Consider the following 24,390-nt stretch of genomic DNA (forward strand, 5'->3'; position numbering starts at 1 on the left):
TGCTCTCTTAGATGTCACTGACAGCATACATGGACTAGTTCATTTTTTAAGGATGTGAAGCCATTCGTCAGAAGCTCAGTGCAACATGGGCTTTGTGGCATTTATACAAGAAATACCAACAACATAAAACCGACATGTGAACCGTCACTGTTTATACAGATTGCAGTGACTTGTTGCCCATTGCGCTGCCGTCACAGGGCCTGAAGCTTAGGAGGAACGATAGCTCTCAAGCTCGGTTGTCCTTTTTGAACTTAAGGGTTCCAGGAAAACACCTCCGGGAATACCAGCAGCTTTAGAGCCTTGTCAAGAAGAAGAGATGGAGGTGGTTAAGGTCAAGCGGCTGCATCTGGAAAGCAACTGAATAGGTAGATGGAGTTACTCGCTACTTTACACAGCCTCCTGTGATCATATCCAGCTGGTACTCATTCAGGTTATACAGCCTTGCATAGACTGTCAGTGTTAAATGATGACTTCAATAACTTGTGTCTGTTGTTTTGACCCCTTTGTGCAGGATGCAATTAGAGCACATACTGAATGAATAACTGTTGGTTTGAGCCATTGCAGGACACCATCTATTACCCATGCATCAGAAGGGATCCATTCCTTGAAAGTGAATTCAATCTAAAGCTTGGACAGCATCCTGGAATGGGCATGACACCTGCATCGGGCATGACTCCCCCCAGCGGTGTCGCCCCTGATCTCCCGTTCAGGTTCAGGCCGCGCAGGGAGAGCGTGGACTGGCGGCGAATCAGCGCGGTGGACATCGACCTGGTGATGAGCCAGCTGGATGTGGATGCTCTTCAGGAGCACATAAACACAGTGACCTTCTGCAATTTGGAAGGGGAGAGATGCCAGCGGTGTCAGAGCCCGATGGATCCGGCGCTGATCAAACTCTTGCAGCTGGCCCAGCTCACGCTGGAGTGGCTCCTCCACTGCCAGGATGTCCTCATACTCAACCTGCAGACGGCAGAGGAGAAGCTAAAGGTTGCAAACCGGGGGCATGAAGTGCTGCTCGAACAGCAAAGGAAGCAGGATGAAAAAATGATTTCATTGATCACTGAGCTCAAGCAGAGGAAGAGGATCATTCAGACCCAGCAGTCCCTCTTTGCATCGCAAATTGTTTGCACCCAGAAGAAGGTACTTGTGTCGTATATAAAGTTATTTTAACCAACTTTATTTTAAACATACATTAGCAAGTGGACAGTGACACTCAGTTGTTGAATCTATCGGAGTTTCTACATGAGATCAAAGTGGTATTGAAGGAATTGTGATATGAACTTATTGAACTGTCTTTGTGATCTCTCATACCTCAGACAAAATTGTCATAAATTAGATATTCATGCATGCGGCATATTCACATTTGCTTTCGTCGCCAAGGATATAAATCATGCTATTTAAATGCCTACTCTTTTTTGTACTTCAGTGTCCCCACTGCGACAAATCCTTCATAAACTCCGCCTTATTCCTGAAACACCTGCAGCGCCGACACCCAGATGAATACAACATACGTGAGTCAAGAATGGAAAGGAGTATATTGTATGATTTGAGAAAAATAAATCTCCCTCCTAATAGTGATCTCATAGTATTGGACTAAAGTGTTGCGAAGATAGAGTTGTACAACAATCGTAACGCATTTGCAAACATTTCATTGCCCCCCCATCCCCAACATCTTGTATGATGTTTTCATGATTTGCTTTCACACAGAGCTGTATTTACTCAGTGAGAAGTCTGAAATGGAAAGCCTTAAACTGGAAATCAACATTCTGAAGGAGCAGAACGCACAGCAAAGACGGCTTTTACAAGCCGAAACAGCTCAAGTAAGAAAACAGTGATGCCACGGATTCCCTGTCCGTATCCTAGCCTTTTTTTATTCTGATCGAATCATGAAAATCCATCCCTGTAAAAAGAGTTTTTATGACCGAAGGCACAGCAGCAACAGTCCATGTACAACGACCTGCAGAGGCAGCTGGAGCATTTCAAGACGGAGGCAACGGCACAGATAAAATCCATTCATAGGCTGGAACAGAAACAAAGGAAGCAGGAAAGACTTGAAGTGAGAAGATGTTCATGATCTGCGAGTGAATTAAGAAATTTGAAGTGCATAACATGCTTGAAATGTAAAATAATTTCACCGTATTTGCTGCTTCCAGGGATTTTAATTTCTCTGTGACTGCTATAAAAGGTTATCAACTAACATTTTTTTACTGCTTAGAGTGAGAGATATGATTTCTCCATTCCTCCCCTGCAGAGTCGCCACGATGCTGGAGAATATAAGATGCGTAAGTCATTCCAAACTTGATGATTAATGAAAAACGTAAATTTACCTAATCCACGCATTTTGATTTATAGAATTGCAATTTGAAAAAGAGAGAAATTCAGACATTGAAACCCTAAAACAGGAGATCAGTAGAATGAAGGAACAGATTGCGCATCAGCAACAGAACATCCTATTCAAAACTTCTCAAGTAAGTGAACCACTTAAAAAAAAAAAAAAAGCAATTAAAAGCAAGGATCGCCATCTTTGTAAAAACGCCCATTTTATATTTCTTTTCTTCTGATTCCAGGAACAGGACCAACAGTCCATGCACAAAGACCTGCAGAAGGAACTGGAAAATTCCAAGGCAGAAGAAATAGCACAGATGCAAACTATCCAGAAGCTGAGGGATAAGCGAAAGAAACAGGTAAGGTTCGATGAGAAAATGCTTTTTTGGAGGGAAATTACAGAGAATGATGTAATGATGTACAGAACTGAATTCTCAAAATTCCCTTATCAAGGACATTAAATGGGAACAAAGGCTGCAAAAATTAAAGGCTCATCATGAGTCGGAGAAGAGCAAGGTACGTCTAATTGTTTGGGATTATTTCAATTTTTGATCCCGCTAGTAATCTCGTTCATTTCTTCCTTCTGGTCTTGCTCTCCAGTTGCAGAACAAGCTGAACAGAATGCAGTTTAGCACATCGGCGCCGCAGGAACACAACCAGAGGCTGCTGCAGGAAATGAGGAGACAGCTTGAGAAGGAGACGACCATCCAGGCTCAGAGGGAGGAGGTGAACTCTTCGCTCACAAATACTGGACTCTCTTGGTTCAGAAATTACTTGAGTGACAGAACTCAGTGCGTTAAATGTGATGGTCTTACTTCTTACCTCAAAAAGACTGGAAACTCTCTAATTTTATCTCGCTAAATGCTTTTAAAACCAGACTCAGAACACTAGAGGTCAACTTGTTAAGCTGTAATTGCTCCTTTTAACTGTTATGTAATATTGTCTATCTGTAACTTATTGGCCAGGACTCCGTTGTAAAAGAGGTTTTTAATCTCAACGGGACTATTTTCCCCTGGTTAAATAAAGGTTAAAAAAAAAAAAAAACACCGTAGCGTTTTCACGAGAGGCGTCGGTCAAGGGTCAGCCCGAGCTACATGTGCTCAGATTATGTTTTATGTACCAATGTTGATACTGTATAACTTTATTGGGCTTTTACTGAGGAGCAAGATACTTTCATTGACTAGTTTCCCGTTAGAATTACAAGAACATTTGTGTGTGTGTGGGATGAATACACCACTATACAGTGCTCTATTTGGAAATGTCTTGGGTCCTGACCTAATACTTTTACAAAACTGTCATTAAGGATAAGGGATTGATTCATACTGTGGATAAATGTAAGGATAATTTAATGTTTATATTCATGTTTATTGGTGAATGTGTCTCAATTAAATGCAGTGGTGAAAATACAATATGTGTGGCTGAACAGGTTTTATCGTATTTTCAAAGGGGACTTTATTTAACCGAGAAAGACAGAGATACTTAAGCTGGCTTGGGTTGTGAAACCAGGTTTGTATGTTTTCTTTTCTTATACAGATGAAGAATACGTCAACAAACCCAGCCTCTAAAGTTGCCGAAGCGCCAGGTATGAACTCCCTGAACGGCTATTTTCTGATCTGGAAGGTTTTCACTTAAATTAATTTAATGTATTCTCCTAAACCATTCTTACCTCAGTGACAGTTTGTGCACCAGCTCCGGAGCCCAAATCCAAGAGGGTTATACTTGGTAGGTTAGAAGAAGCCACATTGTGCATAATTCCACACATTAAATCTCAAGTGTAACGTCTTTACAGACTTGAGTGGCATTTCTGAGAAGAGAGCAGCAACCAAGCCAGAGCCGGTTCCGGAGAAGAAACAGCGGGCAGCCCCAAGCGCTCTGAAGAGAAACACAAATAAGAAAGAAGTCAGAAGAGACTTTGAGCAGGCTTTGACAAAGAAGGTGGAGAACCTGGGGGTTAAGCCTGTAAGTAGACACGCGTTGACTGGAAGTTATTTACAACATACAGCACGGTGAAATTGGAAATATTGCGCTACCGTCCAAAACAATAACATCTTTGAGTTGTTTTTTTTTTTTACTGCACTTTCTAGGAGCAGAGAGGCCTGAAAAACAAGGCGCTGGCCTCCATTTTGGCCAAGGTGCAGTCGAAGCGTGAGAGCACTGGGAAGCAGTCGCCTGCCTATCAGCGTTGCCGGGAGGAGATAGCGAACGCCCTGGAGCAGAAGCTGGGATTTCAGAGGAGCTTCACCAGTCCTGGTCGAGAGTCTTCGGTCAGAACCAATCAATCCATTCAAGGTACTCGATGTTGCCTCCCTATTCCCAAACGCGGCATAAGAGAAATCCTGGAATAAATAATCTCTTAAAAAGGGGATGTGTTGCTCTGCAGGGTTCCACTATACAGAAAGGAATCCAATCATTTAAAAGGACCTAAAGCAAAACAGACCTTTTCATTTTGATTTCTGGAGGGTTGAAATATTCAGTCTAGGTTTACCCTTTTATCAAATACATTTGCCAAGGAAATCACCTCACATAGCGAACTAACGGTGCCGGGGGCATAGGAGGATTGGAAAGTGAATTGGAGGGTGAATTTAGATAATTGAAATACAAGAATAGAATGAGGTTGGAGAGCCAGTCCACTTTTGTACATCAGGCAGTCCCTCATCAATTGCGTATTTTTTCCCACACCATTATTGAAAAATTGGTTCTAACTGAGAGATTTATGAGGATTTCCTTAATATCTGAGGTCCGTAACTGCTGGCCTGCTTTGGACCTGTCGCTGAAAGTCTGGCAGTGGCATTTAACAGTGTGTGTGTGTGTGTGTGTGTGTGTGTGTGTGTGTGTGTGTGCGTGCGCGCAGTTAAGCAGCAGGTGCAGGTGATATCTGGACCTGTAGTAAAAAAACCCAAGGTCATCACGAGGACCAAGACCGGCGCTTCTTCCAAGACTGCGGCTCCCAACACAAACATTCCTGTGAAGGCATTCAAACCTCAGTAAGAAAATAAGCCATGGATCAAATGTTGGTATAAAATCTCCCCCCCTCACTACCTTTGCATAAATATCCAACTGACACGAGCGTATCTCTGAAGCTGAAGCCCCGCAGGCTGGATGAAGAAACTATACATCGAAAATGGAATGCACGTAACAAAGCAGCTCTTGTTTGGTGCATTTCATTTTACAAAAAAAAAAAGAGATGATGGGTATCAAGAGCAAACAGGACCGTAAGCAAAATTAAGATGAGATGAGATGAGAACAACTTTATTTATCCCGAAGGAAATTGTTGTGCCAGAGTTTCAAGTAAAAAACATAACAGTAAGAGATAATAGTAGAAAGGATGAAGAATAAGAAATACAATGAAATATGAATTGTCTTAACTGTTAACTGTAACTACAAAGATTGAAGATTGAAGATTCCCTGCGGCTGAGGGAAGAAGCAAGAAGAAGTAAATAGAAAAATAGAAGTAGAGAATTTAGGAAAAAGAGAAAAAGAGACACTAAGGTGAAGAGAAACTCTGGCAGGCAGCCGCCCGAGACAGTTGCGGAAGTAGAATACAAAACAGTGTAAAACAGTGTAGATTTAAAAGAGGATATACTTGAATTGGATTTCATGGTGTAAAGATAATTAAAGAAATACGAATCTCCATCATGTTTTCATTTGTATTCAGGAGCCTTCCATTCAGTTCAGCGGAGGGATCTATTGAAGAACACGCCGGCACGGGGGAAGAGGAGATCCCAAAACCCCACATGCGGTTGACCTGTCACACCAGACTAAACCAAACGGCAGAGATCCAAAGTGGAACGGGTAGCGTCAGTCCCATCGATGCAAAGCAAGACACAACAAGGCGCTCGTCCTCGTCCGACCCACGACCGTCCCAGGAGTCGCTCAGCGGCAGCGCTAAAAGCGATAACGGTGACGGCCTGGAGTGCAGCAAGTTGCAGGACGTTGACCCCCAAGACGTCCAGGGTTCCGAAGACCGGCAGACCATCATGGATAGAAGAACTTCTGTGAACGGTAACAAGTCTAGAAAAGACACTGCACCAAAATGATTTTTTGTCGTTTTTATTCAATCGTATCAGCATACTATTTTTGACCTGTAATGTTTGACCGCATAAAGATTTCAAACGTTTCCAGATTGTGCTTTGTAGCAAGTATTTGAGTTTGCTTGTTTTTGAAAGAAAAATGAGACCTATGTTGACAACGCACGATAACGGGTTTGAATAAAGCTAGCGACAAAATGAACTTTAGCCGTTGAACGTCTATCCGACCCTTAAGTTTTGTCAGGTTTACTGATTTTCTGTCACATTCTTATCATGACCCGATAAGGCCAGATATGATATCAACAACCACACAACTCAGTTTTGTGAAAGTGTTTTGTCTGCTCTTTCTAGACACCAAAATCAAAGAATTGGCCAGGCAAGTGGAGAAAAAGATGGCCGAGAGAGTGGGGAAGGTTCCAGCAGGGGGCGTGAGTGTCTTACCTGAGAAGAAGGAAGAGGTTCAGGGACACTCAGTAAGCTCCCAGTTACACTTAAAGCCTTGCAAATTTAAAAATTTGCTGTTCTCATAAGTTCATATCATGTTGTGATAAATGGATAGGGGTTGGTTGAGAAGTCTATGAGCAGAGTGAAACGTATTGCTAGTTAACTAATCCTTCTCCGTAGCAGGTCATAGAGCCTGAGGAGACCAGTGATCAACCGGTTGCCTCCTCAGAGGACAAACAAGCAAAGCCTAAACTGTCTGCAAGCTCTGGAATGATGACAAGCACCAGTGTTTGGGGGACCTCCACGGAGGAGGCTCCCAGGTCTTCAGGTCAGTTGGATACAGGCGCCGTAGTGTTCTCGATGACGCTATCCACTAAGAAGTGGAGTCTGAAGCCAAGATGATGTCCTGTGCTTGCCAGGTCTGACTGAAGCTGGAGCAGGAAGCAGCCAGAACAGCAGCCTGTGTTCCCTTAGTGACATCAGTGACTCAGATGATATCAGCAACTGAGACAGCAAAACCTACAGCAAACCAGGTTGACCTCAAGTCAACCTGTGACAACTGCAATCTGTGAACTAGTAGCCATATTCCATGCAGATTTATAATAATATTCAAATCGCAATTTATACAGTTAATGCAGCATATGAATTGTCTGAATTTGTGGCTCATGCAACGCATGAGGAACCGGAAACACTGCTGTATGACTGGCGAGAGACACAAGAGCAGACCCGCTCTCATGTAAGTATCAAAAGCTGCCGTGTTCTTTTCACCCCAAAGTACAAACTGATATGAAACAATTAAATGATGGTGAGAAATTTCTGCTGTCTTATCAGCTGAGGATTTAATGAATGCCTTTTGAATTTGAAAAATTTGCAGCTGTGAGAGAACATGTACAGCGGAGGACCAGCGTAGCTACGTCCACTAGCATTGGAAGACATATGATAAAATCTGAATTTTGAAATGTCAGTAAAAGGATAAATGTACTAAAAGGAAGGCCATATGTTCAACATTACCAGGGACGAGATTTCTTTTTTCTAACCCTGTTTTTTCAAGCACTTGTTCACCTCTCAATTCCGTTGTGGGCCCAAGTTTATGTAAAACGAAGTTTATGTATGTGAATTTAATGGCTTTGTGGGTTAGATGAAGAACAGCCCTGCTACTTCTGTACACCTTATAATACCACAACTTTCATTAAGGGGGGAAAAAAGAGAAACAATGATATCATGTGAGTTAGATTATTACGTATTTGACAAGCTAATATTTTCAGCACACAGGAGGGGGCACTTCTAGCCAACCAAAGCATTAATCAGATACACACTAGCCCATATTTATCATTATTTATTTGTTTAACGGGGCATGTTATTGAAGAATCATCCGCAAACAAAATTAGAGTAATGTAGAAATAATAAAAGGAAAATTTTGAGTCTTATGGGACTAACAGAAGATGAAGATGTGGAGAAAAGCTGTGCTAATTTAAGTTTAATATTCCTCACATTTGTAAACAAACAGCCGGGTGTATGTTTTAGTGTAAATCCCCTAGCCTTTAAACCCCCCCAAAATAACCAACACACAAACAAATGATCAAAGAGTTAAAGGTTTGGTGTACAAATAACAGGCGAGAGAAAACAATCACAAGGTGTTCTGACCAGTGTTTCACCCCGAATTCAGTCAACATCCTGTATTTCTCTTTGCTTTGTTCAAAATTGGACTACAGCACTGATTATATGAAGTCTCTGGCCAAATTCCTCTTGTTTCCTAACCTGAGAGTTTTGTCGGCTGAATCATGACATGTTTATTCCCAGCACTCGTAAAAAAACACAACATAGCAGATTTACTTGGAGTAGCACTTTGCATAGAAGTTATTACCACCTCATTTCTACCTACATACATACATACATACAAACATACATGCATACTAATACATACATTCTAATGTTTTACATTTATTTCTTCAATTCTATATTTGATGCAGGTGTAACATTGAGAGGATCATTGCTCGCATATTTTGTAGAGATGTTAAATTGGTCATGAAATTTCTGCTTTTCATATAAAAGAAAATATTTTTAATGTCAATAAAAAAAAAGCCAAACATAATCTTATCTTTATGTACCTAAAGGTTAGAAAAGCGTGTTTAATAACATTAAATATGATTTCAATATTGGTATTATTGGGCTAACTGATAGCACGAAACATGTTTTCATCCCGCTAGAAGTTTTCATACACTCTGAACCACTTTTATTTACATCAAAAAATTAGAACTTGAGTGATTCGCTATCAATTCTTGAGGTAGGAGGACAGGGGTATTAGACAAAGCGCACTTTTAATTAGCACAAATTTTCTTAGAAAGCAAGATACTTTCGTGTTTAAGTTTTATTTTCACTTAGACAAAGTCGTCCCTGCTGTCGACTCGGGTCGTTCTCGTCAGTGCTCTCGGTGTCCGGCTCTTCCTACCCTGGTAAAATAGCGGAGGCACAATCGTGACCCTGGATGACGCGGGTGGAAGCATGTAGGTCTTCCTGGTCCGGACGGTGGCGTAAGACGCCGGTCGTCTTTCCTGGGAGCTTATTGGGAAGTGACAGGAAGTACTTGTTTCAACATTGGAAAAAGGCTGATGGATGCCAATGTTTATAATTGTATTTTCAAGTTATCTCATCGTGTACCTTGATGGTAGACCTTCTTTTCCAGAAAAATATGTCAGCACAGTCCCACCACCGAGGAGGAGGATCGATCCCCCCCAGCCAATGAAGACTGCAGCTCCAATCTCAAATCTGAACAGCGAAAATGAGGTATATTTAGCAAATCCTGTTTATTTTTTCTCTTTTTTGCTTTATTTAAGTTTCACTTTGGTAAAATTCACCCCTATTTTAAATGAAATGTACTCACTTTTGTGCCCTGAAATTGACATCCAAGAATTCTGTAATGATTCTGTTGGCCCACCATGAGTAAGTGATCATACCACAGAACCCTGATGGAAAGAACGACATTATTTGTGCATGTTTTGCAGTTTGATAATACTGAGAAGCATCCCAATGTTGATTTTACCTGAAAACAGATAGGTAATCCCGCCAGCGAAGGTCACCCTCGCATTCGCTATCTCCGATCCCCCTATTTTCGTGCATTTCATCCCGACGAGAGTGAGGACACCCCCAAAGAAGCCAGTGACGACGGAGGAGACAGCCAGGGCTCTGCAGGCTTGGAGGAATCCTTGGAGGAGACGGGTGAAACGCGGTGAGTATTCAAATCCTGCTTTGAGTCAGTACGACTATGGAATATAAAGAAATATTTCACTTATGTTGTTGTTTGCTCAGTAAAATAAGTAAATGTTTCATATGACTTTTCTATGAATGCTTGTGTAACGGTGACCGAGAACATAATTTCTCCCTCATCTCGGAGGTTTCTGCTATTTAATGGTCATTTTACAGAAACCTTTAACCCCTGGGGTAATAATAGTTTTGGGGGAAGGTGTGGTTTCCATTGCGGAATGAAGAATATCAATACTCTAAAGATTTTTCTTTCCTCCTTTCTTTCCTACCTGGCAGTGCCAACATGGAGGGATAGTCCTTGCAGTCGGAAACCCCGGTAGTGTCAGAGATGCAGTCCCTCCACAGGTTGGAGTAGTAGTTGGAGGTGGTCAGTACGATGCTGCCCACCTCTGAAAAAGTCCAGTACTCTGTGGGAAGAGTGGAGCACACCAGTATCCAGCCGCACAGGCAGGACACAAAGGAGCCGATCTCCAAATACATCACCACCGTCCTGTACTGCATGGTGAGGAGCTGAAAACAGCCAGAACTGAGGGAAAAGGATCTTCAGATCCGGTTCCAGTCCAAAAATGAACCCCTAGGTGCAGTCAGTGGATCGAGTTCTGGCTGTCTGTCGCTGCTGGTGTGTAAAGATTTTACCAGTCGAGCACCTGTTTGTCTCGCATCTTATCTCTTGCGCAGTTTTGCTCCGTAAGCATCCTTTTCTGTTTTTTCCCAGCAAACCGGCCAAACCAAAAGCCAATGACATCTCAGGTTCACACTGTCATCTTGTTTTTGTCTTTGGCAAATCCTGTTTCACTCCTTTAAATGCATATTTTTTTTGTCCTATTAATGCAGCATGTTATTTTCTAGGATGTTTCACTGCACTTGCAGTTTTGATGCAGAAACAAAGATGTTTAAACTTTTCTAAATGCTGATTTTATGAATGAGCAACCACAAATATTTTTGGTTATAAAAGACTTGTAATTTTGCAGATGCAGAAATGTAGTTTTAATATCTCTTCTTATCTTCTAAATCACCAGATAAAATTTCTGTTATGTTCTGTTAAGACCAATGTTGTTACCCGTCAACCTATGGGCTGCTCCTTTCTTGGGTCGCCACGGCCAATCACCTGCCTAGATCTAACCCACAGCCAATCACCTGCCTCCATCTAACCCTGTTTCCTGCATCCTCTACCCTCACACTAAATAATTTCATATCCTCTTTCTCCATCCATCAAGCTCCTCTCTGGTCTTCCTCAAGGCCTTGGTCCCCTGTCCAGGTCCAAACCATCTCACCGTGACCTCATCTCCAGAACATCTAAAACGCTGTTCCTTCGATGGACTCATTCCTGAGCCTCTCCATCCTCCTCATACCTAAGGAGAACATCCACATCTTCATCTCTGCTACCCCCAGCTCTTTTCCTCAGTGTCTCTAAACCAGACAACATGGCCGATCTTGTACATCTTTCCTTTAATTCTTCCACCACACCCGTTCCAACCTCCTCGTACACCTTTCTCCACCTTTTATTGGAGGTTATTTATTGGATATAAACCATGATGTATGGAGATAAAATCCGCCATAAATGTAATGTACGGAGTTGTTACTTTTGCTTCTTTATTTTCTGCTCAAACATTATTTATAGTCCGATCTGAGGACTATATTTGAGGATTCAAACATGTTTTTCATTAAAAAAGAAATGACCTTTAATGTCAGTTGTTTTTACTTTTGCCATTTGACCTTTTAGAGGAATATTCCTCATAGATGTGCTATCTCTCTGACTCACGTCTCGATCTGTCTGTCAGCAGGAGCCAAGCAGAGTCTTTTCCCTGGAGATTTTTGAATCCTCAACAACAATAGACCAAAGATACTTTCCATTTATTTATTTTCTTTTTATAAAAATCACCCCGCAAGCTTATTTTAGAGATGTTGGCTCCTCCAGTGAAATCAAAACTGGTGAGATCTCTGCTGCAGCATGCAGACGTACTGCTAAGCGGGATGAGCTGACTTCTACCGCAGCCAATGAACAACAGCGGTCCATTACACCAGCTGAGGGAAAACAGTCCTGGAGGTAATGTGCTTTTACTTGCCCGTGAGTGTTATTCAAAGGGAATGTGTTACTTTGAGTTTAGAAGAATCTGCTCTGCTCAGCAAACAGAGCAGCGGTACTGTTTATATATAAACATGGAGCATTAACATTTGATGTGCCTGCATGAGGGAGGGCAGATGACAAGGAAAACAAGGCTTGGCAGCAACGTTATTTTCTTACATGGTGCTGAGGAGGGACGGATTATAACCCAAATTTCCCCTTTTCAATATGAACCCAACATATTGATCATAGCCGGATGCTAAGGGATAGCAAATTCCAAATAACAAATCCATCTTATAGCCAAATGGATGGAAAATGTGTTTGCATTCCATCCCAAAATAAGAGCGCTGTACCGATAAAGCCCAGTCCCAGGATGCGGCTGAAGGCCGAACACCGTATTGATCCGGCATCGTCCACAAAGCGATCCTTCCACAGATCCGGTCCAAGTAGTCTGTAAATTGTAATTTATTGTAATATCGCATCAGGGTCAAAACAAAGGCTCTTTTTTTTTCGTATACATAGACACTGTACGGACTGTTTGCCTAGTTAATTTACTCTACCTCCAGAAATGTGAGGCCAGGCCACAGGATCGAGACCCATACGGAGAGCAAAACACCCAGAATCTCAAGTCTCCTGCAGACAGGAGTGTGGTGTGAGAAACTGGAGAGCCTTCATTTTAGAGGTTTAATTATCAACAATCATCACTCACGTGGAACAGTTGTTCAACTGGTTTGTCCGACGTGTTAAACTCCACACGTGACGGACTCCACACGCTTAAGTTGTTAAAGTCTCCCTATCTTGTAAAGGATGTAATCCCACCGGTGTTTTACGATTATAGAAGTCACAAGGGTTGCGGTTGAAATAGATTGAAACAATGTTTGGGCTTCATGTGACGGTGATTCCCAAAGGCCCAGACAAACTGCAGCCATGCTTCGGAAATGTTATACGTGAGCATTTTATCTTGTGAGTTTTGACATTTTAGGGGAGCAATGTGACAGACACCAGCAACACAATCATGTTTAGATTCTTTTTAATTCAGCATTTCATCCACTTAACATAAAACGGCATTATACATTTATTATCTTGCACAATCGTCACATTTATTCAAATATATGAGTTTTTGATGAACGGCGTCTCACTCCTGGAACTGCCTGAGAGCAAGGACTCTGTGAGGCTGCTGCCTTTGCCGCTCAGCTCCGACCTGCTCGACCTGCTCGACCTGGACAAGGCGCCCGACTCGGACGCCGACCCGACGGACGTGGCCGCCGACCCCATTTTCGACGAGCGCTCCGATCTCGCCGTCCGTCCCGTTTTGTACGTGCGTTCTGAAGCCGAGGAGATGCTGGACATCTCGGAGGGTCCGGACCTCGATGTCTCCGAGACGGAGGAAACCTTGGTCTTGGAGCTGATCTCCGACACAGAGGACAGAGCCGTCATGGACTTGGTTTTGTCATCCAGTTGTGGGTCTACGAGCGGTTGGACCGTTATTATCCTGCAAGAGAGCCATATTGTTGTCAAAATTCGTGGTGACCACATCACCCGCGGGAGAGGAAAATATATAGCATTAGCATTTGTGGGTCAAAGTGAAGTAGAACAGGAGAGTTGACGGACTAAGATCTTTAAATTCATGCACACATTGTAGGCCCTGTGATCAGGTCTTTGAGTCGTGGATTTCCGTGGCAAGATGTCATTGGAACAAGAGGTGAAGGATCTTGGTGGTTGGGAAAAGGAATGCAATGGTAAAGATACCATGCGTTGTGTGTTTTTTGTTTTTTTTTCGTTGAACTCTTTGTGGCTGAATGTGTAGAACGGGCGTATCCTCTAAACAGAAGCCTGTCTGGTCAAACCACCCCGGTTCCTCTTGTCTGCATGCCAATGTGTGCAAGACACCGAAACCCCAGTTGCTTCTGATGGTCAAGGATAATTCTGCACATATGTCGGGAGCGCAGGCATTTCTGTGCATCGCCCCTCTGCAGGCGCAACACATCTGTCCATATTTCTCTTTGCCGAGTGACAGTGTGGCCGTTCGACGACCTCCCCCCCAAACGCCTTTCTTTACTCACGTTGGTTCCTGCGAGCAGAGCGGCTTACAGACCGACCAAAGGTAGAAGAAGCCGCCAGTCATGTGGAAAGACGAGCCGACCCAGCCCAAGAAAAGCGGGGTGCCGAGGTCATACCTGCACAATTAAGCGGTGAGTTATTCCTTGCACTTAACTTCAGAGTGAAGTTTAAGTACAAGATACTTAAGCCGGTTTGCTTACCTCAGTCCGTCATTGGGGTTGAGGTATTCCACCGAGACAAACTGCGCATACACTGCATACCCACATGTGGACAGCACTCCTGGAAAAAGCGTCCTTTCATCACAACTTTGTATCGCGATTATCTCAGAAACGGACATTAAGATATAAGATAAGACATACTGAGATAAGGTTTATTCGTCACGTGCACAGATATGCATAGTACAGTGGACAGAGAAATATTTTTTCATTCCTGCAGCCAGCAGCAACCAGAGCAAAGCAAAATGAAAAGAAAAACTTAAATATATATGCGATGTGTAATTTTGGGGTATGAAAAGGAATATTGTTTACATAAATGTGCAACTGTGTCAGTAAGGCGGACCCTTAACTTAATGTTTGTAGTTCCTAACATAAAGTATTGCTCAGTCCCTCCGGTTCTTTGCAATATTAGTTTAAATCCCATGAAAAGCAGCACCATTACACTACAAGCCTTTCTGTGAGTATCATTGAATTCAATGTTTTCTTCGTTTAAAAGATGATCCAGAAGTCTAAACAGCATTTCTTCACTTGGTTTTTAAAGTTTTATAGGACGACACTTTAAACATTTCAAGACAATGGTGTAAGATAATTAATTTATGCGCCTGCGCAAAGTGAACTCACACAACCGTTTATCCACCCTACAATCGAGAGTCTTTCAAAAAGTTTCCCTAAATGTATCTATGAATTGCATTTTGCAGTCATTTCAGATTCTTTAATCTATCTTTAAGTCATAATATAATCAGCCATCTGCCCAGGACAGGTGGGCGCCCAGTCCTATTCCCATACCGAAAAACGTAGAACTGAAGAAGCCCCTCGAATGACAGACCGAATGTCGTCAAGAATGTACACAAATGCAGTTTTTCAGGCGAGATTACACAACAAACGCCTCTTCGCTTTGTGCAAGACCAACACGTTCTGATGGGAAAAGGCCCCGTAGTTGGTCAGTAGACCATTGTGCCTCAGCACAATGACGAAAAAAATTCATTCGTATTTTCATTTTTCAAAGCATTTCCACTCATTCAGGCTTTAAGCGTGGAAATTTTGTTTTTTACAAAAAGATATTCAAGTAGTTCTCTTTATACTTTACCACTAATAATGTGGCACCATCCCCCGGCGTAGATCTTCTTATGCTTTGACAGGTCTTTACCCCCGATGAAGGTGCACTCCATGCCCATCAGACTGAGCACGAACCCCAAAACACCAAGGGAGAGCGCAGCCATCAACAGGCCTCGCACGATCTGGATGTACCCTTAGCGAGACAGAAACGGCCGTTGTTGAGATTTGACGGGAAGTCGTCGAGTCCTCGTAGGACGGAAGACGTGAGACCTACCCTCCACGGACCACAGCACCGGGTAATCGTAACAGTTGCTGACAGCGGTCGAATCCGTGAAGCACGATCTCCACAAGCTGGACCAGTACCAGGCCACTTTAATGATGGAGGAGCCCCCCATTCCTCCGATGGAGGCGATTTTCCAGCCTTCCATTGCCATGGTGCAGGCCACAAAGATCCATCCCAAAACCGTCAGCAGGAAACCCCAGATTTGGACCACGCGAATCTTCATCGGCCGTCCTTTCAGGAAATGCAGTTCCCGGATCAGAGAAGGGTTTTAGTGAAGTCTCGTTTTATCCGGTTTCGACCAACGCTCCCTTCCTCGACGAGGGCCCGAACACGTGTTTTCGGACGAAAGTCTGCAAATACCGGCGTTTTCTTTCGTTTCGGAACGGGAGCGGCCGAGAGGAGCTCAGGGTTGCACCTTCCCCGGGTGTTTGCAGCACCTGTGGGTGGGAGTCATGGATTCTCCAGTTTCCCATGGGGCCCGAGCTGACCGTCGTCACGTTTGAAACCAGACTGAAAATCCACATCTAAGCATTTTGCTCAAATTACCCATGACATCACACCCCCATAAGGCCGCCCAAGACGGACATGCTAAATGTTGCAATTCATCGATTTCATGTCATTTTGGAATGAACACTGCGGTAACTGACATTCAAACAAAAAATGATACAACTTTGCAACAAAAAAAAAAAATGTTTATTGAAATTAGAAAAAATGGTTTTATACATTGACAAAATCTTTTGTCTGTATATGGGACGACGGACACGCGCTCAACCTTTACTTGTTCCATAAACTTATGTAATAACCCCACATCCTTGACCTCAGCTGCTCATAGCATCATTCCTGACTTTGCCTCCGGCTCAAAGCTTCTTATTAATAAGTGTCGCATCGTGCCGTGCTGTTAGAGTTAAATCTGAGCTAATGAACATGATGGGGAGTGATGGGTGCTCAGCGGTGATGAAAGAGGTCCTTCTTGTTTTCAGATCCACTCGGCTTATGACAAAGTTATTAGCGGGGGGCTCTTACGGCTAATTTACTCATCCACGTTATGGTCATCGGTTAGCAAACATTGTAAAATCACTTTTATACAAGCGATACGTATTTGACCTAAAATGACAAGTAACTGCGAGTCGATTCTAGAAACTAGAATCCTAAATTGCTCGAGCAGGTTTCTTCAAATCTGTCTTTGAATTATTGCTGTCCTCTTGTGGTCAAAGTCTGAAACACGGCTCTCAGGGATCCCGTTGACTTCGTTAAAAGATGTGGACATTTCTGAAGTAAAGAGGGAACCAAAAGTGGTTCATCTGAATTATTTTTCACGACAAGCAGTACAAGAGTAAAAGGGTCAAGTGCAAATCAGATTTATGGTCTAAAGCACTATTTTAGCAATCAATGTTCCTTCCATAAATCATAATTTTGTTTCAAGTAAAGGGTATTTGTCAGAGAAAAATCCCTTTTCGAATGACAACCCAAGTGTAAACCATTGTATGTCAAAGGGAGCTTGTCTGAGGGGATTATGTTTTGAGTCGGCATAATATTCAACTAAAAACTGCTATTAATCTGCGTCCCCAAAATCCTAATGAGCCTTGCACAGTGGAGGCTCTTTTTCATTATCGGTAGCTTTCGGCAAAGCGACATCAGAAAGCAGTTGTTTATGGACTTGAGGTGCCAACATTTTTTTTAACCTATAAAATGTTGTATGCTCGTAAAAGAGTGGCTAGATGCAATCATACCTGCAAAGTAACGGTGACGTTTAAAGGAAACAATACCGTTATTCTGCAAAGCCGGGGGACACACGACACTTGTTTATAGACGGAAAGCACCGGGAAGCACAGGGTGGCTGCTCTTTGCCCGCTGGTTCAGGTATCAAGCCTCGGTGGCCCGGCGGGTTTTGGATAACATAGCCTGGGGTTCCTATTGATAATTATTCCTAGGTGGAGACGGATGGCTGATAGAAAGGCCTACAGATCCGCTCAGCCGTCTTTGGAAGTGGACGTCACCCCTTGACCCAGGGATCGGTGGGAAAGTGTCTCCTATGAGCCATCATAGAAGATGCATTCAGTGATTCCTCTATATATGAATATATTTATTTCCGCTGCTTCTCCACAACGTAATCGCTTTACAAAATATTGAAGGTGAATTCCCCTGCGCCGGACGCCGGTTTCATCATTGTCATTACCCTCCGTTTAGGAGGAATGATGAAAGAGGGGTTAAGTGAGTGTCGATTCCGCGTGAGACGGGACTCAAAAAAGCCAGCTTGCTGAAGGTGACCGGAGACTTTGAATGGCGTTTTGTGCTACATTAAATTTCCTGTCCGGGGGAGGAAAAAAAAAAAAATCTAATTAGTTACTGACAGAAATTAGGCCGGAAGCCGTGTTGAGTGTATCAGGTTTTTTTTCAATTTTATTTATTATTTTCTAGTCTTTGCACTCACATGTTTTAGATTTTTACAAGCCTCCTATGAACATGTGAGCTGCAGTAAAGATATAGTGTCACATGACTTACACTTTCTAGCATTTATTATCTAAGAGGTCAGTAAACAAAGGCTCATAAAGACACCAGTGGTCTTTTAGTTGTAGAATAGAACACACACACACACACAGCAACAACGCCGGGGGGGAAATTCCGATGACATATGACTTAAACGTAGGCGTTTCTTCCAAACTGCCTGCCCGGCTCCCGCGGCTCTTTTTGGGAGCTGTTTGCCACGTTCATGTGTGCAGAGGAAGCTCCGGTGAAAGGATATCTGGGTCTGCAAAACCAGGAGAAATGAGCTGTTAATCAAAAAAACAATTTTTTTTTAAAAAAAGGCTTTTCTGTCACACTCAGAGGGGCAGATTGAGCCAAACCCTCATCATCTTGATGGTTGATGATCTTTTATCTTCAAGCTTCTCCCGAATCGACTGATAACAAAACTATTCCCCGCCAGGCAGTTTATATCAGTGGGCCATCTTTTTCCTGACTGTTATACATTCATTCATTCATTATCTACACCGTTTATCCTGCATTCGGGGTCACGGGGGAGTCTATCCCAGCAGTCGCTGGTAAACATTCGCTCTCTCATTTGGCCTGTTCAGGGTCTCCGATTAACCCTCTGCATGTTTTGGGGACTGTGGGAGGAAACCCACGCGAACACGGAGAACATGGAGACCCCACACAGAAAGGCCTCCTGTCAGGATCCAAGCGGGGACCTACTCGACGGATTCTTTTAACAAAAAATATATAAATATTATATAATACATATCTGGTATCTCAGTGATCCAGGGACATAAAAACAGCATTTACAGCACCGCGTAAAAAAAAAAAAACCCAGATGAACCGAATACCCCTCTGGTGCACACTTTACAGAGACCTTCCTCTGGTTTCAGACCCCGAATTCACTCGGAGCCAGATGTTTTTTGTAACCCGAACCCCCAAGCAGATCCTGGAGGAATCGCCCAGGTCCGTGGTATGAGATGTAAACTAAACAGAAAAAAAAAAAAAGAAGAAGAAGAAGAAGAAGAAGAAGAAGAAGAAGGCTGGGTTTGGCTTGCTGGCTGCAGCTCCCTGCGTGCCCTCAATGAAGGTGACTTTCACTCTAGAGAAGAAGTCTTTATTACCGGACTGTAACAAAGAAAACATTCAGCCGGTGGCATAACCGAGCGGAATGATCACACAATTACGCCCCACAGGTCCAGCGATTGTGAGACACGATTATGAGAGAGATTATGGGAAGTTTCTGACTTTACTTGTCTCTCGTTTGCAGGTCAAGCCATGATTTTAAATTGCAAACGGGCATATTTTCTCGCCGATGATGACAGAAGAGGGTTTGCATTGTTTGCGACTCGCCTGATCCCGGATCCTTCCGGCAGGGAGAAGCAGAAGACGAGTCCTCCCAGGATGCACAGCACTGATCCGGCCCAGCCGATGAACAGAGCCGCTCCCAGCTCGAACCTGTTTTCGGATTCGGGTTTAGAGAGCTTTGAAAAACCGAACGGCCGGTTTTATCCGAAACGCGCCGTCGAACCCGAGCTCGTACTTCTGAGCGACGAAAAGCGGGTCGAAGAAGTTGGTGGTGATCCTGTGGGCGTAAATGGAGCATGCAGTCATGCAGCAGAGGCCTGCAGACACAAATGCGAGAATTTCTTTGTCATAAAAAGAAAAGGAAGCCAGAAATAATGACGTATGAGTGAAACAGAGGGATGAGGAGATGCATTACGAGGCAGCGGAGGGGTTTTTTTACCATTTAGAATGAAGAGCGAGCCGGCGAGGACGGTCAGACGGGCCTTGGTGGTCTCCGAGCCTCCGATTTTTGTGCACTTCATCCCCAGCAGGGCGAGAACGGCCCCAAAGAAGCCGAGGCACACGGCCGAGATCACGAGACCTCGACACACCTGGATATAGGCTTGGAGATTAACACAGAGAAGAGAGATTTTCTGTCTTTTTTTTACCCTTTGAGCTCCCGTAGAAATAACACTGGCATCAGAGGCCGGAGGAAGAAAATCTGGAAGCCGACGCCGAGAGGTGAACTCAATCCACCGTTTGTCATCCGTCGTTTAGCATGATATTTACACACTTCTTTTTCCGTCGTTTCCATCCTTACGCCCTTTCGGACACGGATTTGACCTTATCCTGCTCTCGGCAAGATGTCCAAAATGCTCTTTATATCCTTTAACATGGAATCAAATCATATTAAATTGTGTACGAAGCATATATAGATACGACATTCTATCGCAATATGTTTTGAGAGTATTTTTTGAGATGAGATGAGATGAGATGAGAGATGAGAACAACTTTATTTATCACGAAGGAAATTGTTGTGCCAGAGTTTCAAGCAAAAACATAACAGTAATAGATAATAGTAGGAAGGAGGGAGAATAAGAAATACAATGAAATATAAATTGTCAAGGTTAAGGCTATCAAGTGTTTTAAGGTCTTAAGTACAAAGATTTGAAAATTCCCTGCGGCTGAGGGAAGAGGAATTAAAAAGTCTGATAGCCTCAGGTAGGAAAGACCTCTTGTGGCGACCTCCTTTTGACCTCCTTTTGTCGAGAATTTTTAAGTGAAACTATTTTTTATCAACGCTTTTAACTCGACATTTATCTCGGGATTCTATCTTCTGCGGCCCTGCACACTTTGTAATTAGAAAAAATCAATTAAATTGGGAAAAATGCAAAAAATTGTATTGGATGCCCTTTGGTTTGCGGTTGGAGTTTTCTGAGAGTGTGTGTTGCGAATGGGAAAAAAAAAAACAAGTGAGTGTTTTCTCGATTTTTCTCTCAACCGGTGTCGAGGTGAGGAGAGGACCAGAAGGAAAAGAGCACAAATTTAGAGATTCGCATCTTTCAAAATCAATATCTCATATTTGTTTTAGGGAGGAGGACACATCGAGTTACAAGCCACTTCTTCTATGGACCCTTCTAGAAATGAAAGCAAGGCGACCTCCGTCATCTATTTGCTCCATTCAGACGTTCGAACCTGTTGAATCTTGAACTTCTATGAACTTCTACTATTTACGAACATCCTCTGCTGTGTCTTTGCCGTGTCTGAGCTCTGATAAGAGGAGGAACTACAACCCCGCCGTGGCGGCGACCCACCCTGACCTCCGGCGTGAACTTACCATCCAACGCCAGCATGGAAGGAAAGTCCTTGCAGTTGGACACGCCTGTGGAATCCGTCACGCAGGTTTTCCAAAGATTGGACCAGAAGGTAGCTGTGGTGATGACCGTCCCGTCCACAGAAGACACCTTCCAGTAGTCCGTCGGCAGTGTCGACGATACCAGGATCCAGCCCGAGACGGTCAGGAGAAACGCCACAATTTCAGTCGCCATGTTTCCCATGTTCTCCCCCCCCGGCTGCGGGGCTTTAACTGGGAACCGTCGGAGCCAGACAGCAGTGCTCCCTCAGAAGTGACAGAGAAGAGGTGGGAGGGTCAGCCCCGAAACAGGTGCGTCATCTTTGTCAATTCTCCAGAATCCCGCTTCCGTTTCCCCTGAAAACGTCTTAAAACTCCTCGCCGATTGATGTCCAAATATCTCGTTTTATTCTGCGTTCTGGGCGCGCCGGTGTTTCCGACACACGAGGCATCACTCCTCACAATATCCGTCGGCTCTGCAAGGGGATCTGTAGGAGAAGGAAGTAATTAACTGGAAGAAGGTGAACGGTGTCTGACGGCAGGAGCCCGAGATGAGGAACCCAGATTAGAAAGCATGGCGCACTGTAATATTGAGTTTAAAGAAATGCAAAAAAAACAAGCCGTGTTTTCTTCTTTGCATGTAATCCATTTAGTATTCCAGCATATTTGGGCTCTAATTTGAAACCAACAGTACATAAAGGAAGAAAACTACTAGAAGTAACTTCTGTTTTCATGCCACGGCACCACACCGTCATCAAGTGGTAGAAAGAAGCAACTGCTTCAAGTTCTCTGAAAGGATGTTTTGTTCCTGGAGGATTGAGGAACTTTTCTTTTCTTGTTCGTCTTTGCACCGCTCCCTTCAGGGTGCACAGCCAATCACCCGCCTCCATCTCACCATCTCTTCTCACACCAACAAACTTCATGTCCTCTCTTCCTCCATCCATAAGCCTCCCCTCTGGTCTTCCTCTAAACCTCAGCATCCTTCTTCACCGAGGGGGGTCAAACTCATTTTGCCGAATTTGACGTCGAGGGGGCCGGAGCAGTAAAATCATTGCGTAATTACCTAGAAGTAACATTAAGTCCGAATTTTTCCTTTGTTTCAGCGTAAAAGAGAACAGGTAATTATAGAAATCTATCTATGTAATGAACCGTTCCTTTAAATAACAAAAAACCTAAGATTCAAGAAGAAAAGCGAGTGCAATTTCACACTCATTTCTGTCTTCTCAGTTCTCCGTGCATTTTGTTGTATTTGATTTGATTTCAGGCAGGGGGCCACAAAATATTGTTCCGAGGGCCGCGAGTCTGAGATCCTTGTTCTACACAGATCTTCCCCGTACCTCCTCTGTCCATGTCCAACTGTCTCAAGATGACTTTATCTCCAACGGCTCACCTTCATCCCATACCTCCATCTCTCTAGATCAGTATTTCCCAACCACTGTGCCGCGGCACATTAGTGTGCCGTGAGAGATCACCAGGTGCGCCGTGGAAAAATGCCCACTTTCACCCGATTGGTCCGAAAATGATTTATCCAACGCGAATAATGTGTCTTCCTTTGTCTATGTGGGCAGCGTGCCCATTCGATGGCAACGGGTAGTGAATTAACCTGTGCATCTGTGTATTGGAGTGATTAGTGACGCTTTGCGTGATACATTTTTGAAATAAAAAGTACTTGTATCTGCCGAAACAAACAGGCAGCATTGTTGAAAACTACCAAGACGAGTGAGAAAGCGGTGAAAGCTTGCTGTAAAGTTGCTGACCTCATCTCTAAATCCAAACAGCCACACATCGTAGCAAAACATTAATACTACCTGCCGGCAAAATCATTGTAGAAGAAATGCTCGGCTCTGGCGTTGATAAAGAAATAACCAGAGTTCTCTCCAATAATACCGTTTCCAAACATATTAATGACATGTCTTCAAAAAAAATGTGTTCTTGAAAAGTTGCACATCAGTGGGAAATTTGCATTGCAACTTGATGAATCTACAGATATTAGATATATTAGATTTCACACTAAATAAATTGAGACTACGGTTTCATTCTTATTCATTAAAAAATGTTTTTGACATATTTATTTGCTGGTGTGCCGTGTGATTTTTCTAATGTAAAATTTGTGCCGTGGCTCAAAAAAGGTTGGGAAACACTGCTCTAGATGTTCCTCCAGCTGCCCCCTGCTCTCACTGCAGTTCACCACAGAACTCTAAATAAGTAGTATAAAAGCACCCGTGAATACCTGTGCATGCAAAGTCTCTGCTGAAGGCTCCTCTGAGGATCGCGGAAAATATATATCAAACAAAAGTAGTTTATAAAAGTGATATTTATCGCTAAAATGTAAACCTGCTCAAATTTCTAAATGAAATTGAGGAAGTTAAACTTTCTCGCTCTTTGCAGACCAGCAGGTGTCAGCACCAGGGATCAGTTGTTGTTTTTTTTTTTTTTTTTATTAGGACAGTGTAGAATTACATCAAGCACAGAGGCAGAGATGTTTGTACCAGATTGTAGCTCATAGCTAATTTCCATCTGTTGTCCCGGGAAGACAATACAAATATATATTGTGAGCCCCTTCTTGTTTGCCGTGGCAATGAACAGGCTGACGGATGAGGTTAGACATGATGAAGATTAGTCCCAGCGACACAGAATATATATGTGTGTGTGTGAATGAGAGGGACCCAAGTGAAATGGCGAGGCTACAGGGAGTGGAGATCAAGCAGGTGGAAAATTCAAACCAGTTCAAGCAGGTTGGAATGGGTGGAGAAAAATGTAAGGGGTGATATGCGATCGAAGAATATCAGCCAGAATGAAAGGAAAGGTGCACAAGACTGTTGTGACAGCCGCAGCGCTGTATGGTTTGGAGACAGTGGCATTGAAGGGGAGCTGGAGGGAGCCGAGACAGAGATGTTGAGGTTCTGATGGGATCAGGAATGAATCTATCAGAGGGAACAGCAGATGTATGATGTTTTGGAGAGAAGGTCAGAGAAGCCAGGTTAAGATGGTTCGGTCATTTCAGGAGAAGGGATAGTGAATATATTTGTAGATGGAAGCTGGGG

At 43.3% G+C, this 24,390-nt stretch overlaps 5 protein-coding genes and 1 long non-coding RNA gene across 7 annotated transcripts; 3 read left to right on the plus strand and 3 right to left on the minus strand.

Annotated features, from left to right (window-relative positions):
- Positions 1 to 370: 370 nt before the first annotated feature.
- On the plus strand, positions 371 to 4,747 carry LOC147233287 (cilium assembly protein DZIP1-like). Its single transcript, XM_086148522.1, has 14 exons — positions 371 to 1,137; positions 1,424 to 1,508; positions 1,705 to 1,817; positions 1,925 to 2,053; positions 2,249 to 2,279; positions 2,350 to 2,465; positions 2,565 to 2,681; positions 2,776 to 2,838; positions 2,923 to 3,048; positions 3,856 to 3,904; positions 3,994 to 4,063; positions 4,110 to 4,281; positions 4,407 to 4,586; positions 4,703 to 4,747. Exons 1-14 carry the CDS (start codon positions 535 to 537, stop codon positions 4,745 to 4,747), a joined length of 1,899 nt encoding a protein of 632 aa, XP_086004648.1. The 5' UTR covers positions 371 to 534.
- Positions 4,748 to 5,177: 430 nt separating this feature from the next.
- Positions 5,178 to 7,696, plus strand: LOC147233288 (cilium assembly protein DZIP1-like). Its single transcript, XM_086147464.1, has 5 exons — positions 5,178 to 5,306; positions 5,978 to 6,324; positions 6,702 to 6,823; positions 6,975 to 7,122; positions 7,214 to 7,696. Exons 2-5 carry the CDS (start codon positions 6,057 to 6,059, stop codon positions 7,300 to 7,302), a joined length of 627 nt encoding a protein of 208 aa, XP_086003590.1. The 5' UTR covers positions 5,178 to 5,306; positions 5,978 to 6,056; the 3' UTR covers positions 7,303 to 7,696.
- Positions 7,697 to 8,558: 862 nt separating this feature from the next.
- cldn10d (claudin 10d) lies at positions 8,559 to 10,556 on the minus strand. Of its 2 annotated transcripts, none has more exons than XM_086147466.1 (5): positions 10,325 to 10,556; positions 9,835 to 9,996; positions 9,676 to 9,757; positions 9,453 to 9,560; positions 8,559 to 9,353 (listed from the first exon to the last, which is right to left on the minus strand). In XM_086147466.1, exons 1-5 carry the CDS (start codon positions 10,554 to 10,556, stop codon positions 9,173 to 9,175), a joined length of 765 nt encoding a protein of 254 aa, XP_086003592.1. In that variant the 3' UTR covers positions 8,559 to 9,172. The 2 variants fall into 2 exon arrangements, with proteins under 2 accessions (XP_086003592.1, XP_086003593.1); XM_086147467.1 differs by having other exon boundaries at positions 9,835 to 10,035.
- On the plus strand, positions 9,897 to 11,817 carry LOC147233290 (uncharacterized). The gene is made up of 3 exons (XR_015106220.1): positions 9,897 to 10,020; positions 10,332 to 10,674; positions 11,273 to 11,817. It is a non-coding gene; the product is annotated as an uncharacterized LOC147233290 (long non-coding RNA).
- A 1,345-nt stretch (positions 11,818 to 13,162) lies between these two features.
- cldn10e (claudin 10e) lies at positions 13,163 to 16,503 on the minus strand. The gene is made up of 5 exons (XM_086147468.1): positions 15,727 to 16,503; positions 15,484 to 15,645; positions 14,382 to 14,460; positions 14,184 to 14,297; positions 13,163 to 13,612 (listed from the first exon to the last, which is right to left on the minus strand). Exons 1-5 carry the CDS (start codon positions 15,956 to 15,958, stop codon positions 13,225 to 13,227), a joined length of 975 nt encoding a protein of 324 aa, XP_086003594.1. The 5' UTR covers positions 15,959 to 16,503; the 3' UTR covers positions 13,163 to 13,224.
- A 1,869-nt stretch (positions 16,504 to 18,372) lies between these two features.
- On the minus strand, positions 18,373 to 21,551 carry cldn10a (claudin 10a). The gene is made up of 5 exons (XM_086148524.1): positions 21,332 to 21,551; positions 19,955 to 20,116; positions 19,751 to 19,832; positions 19,531 to 19,665; positions 18,373 to 18,484 (listed from the first exon to the last, which is right to left on the minus strand). The coding sequence occupies exons 1-5, from the start codon at positions 21,549 to 21,551 to the stop codon at positions 18,373 to 18,375; spliced, it is 711 nt and encodes a 236-aa protein (XP_086004650.1).
- Between the last annotated feature and the right edge of the window lie 2,839 nt (positions 21,552 to 24,390).

This window comes from Fistularia commersonii, chromosome 6, assembly GCF_037954325.1.
Source record: "Fistularia commersonii isolate RoL2024-O1a breed Wild chromosome 6, RoL_Fcom_v1.0, whole genome shotgun sequence".
In the NCBI taxonomy this organism is placed as follows: Eukaryota; Metazoa; Chordata; class Actinopteri; order Syngnathiformes; family Fistulariidae; genus Fistularia; species Fistularia commersonii.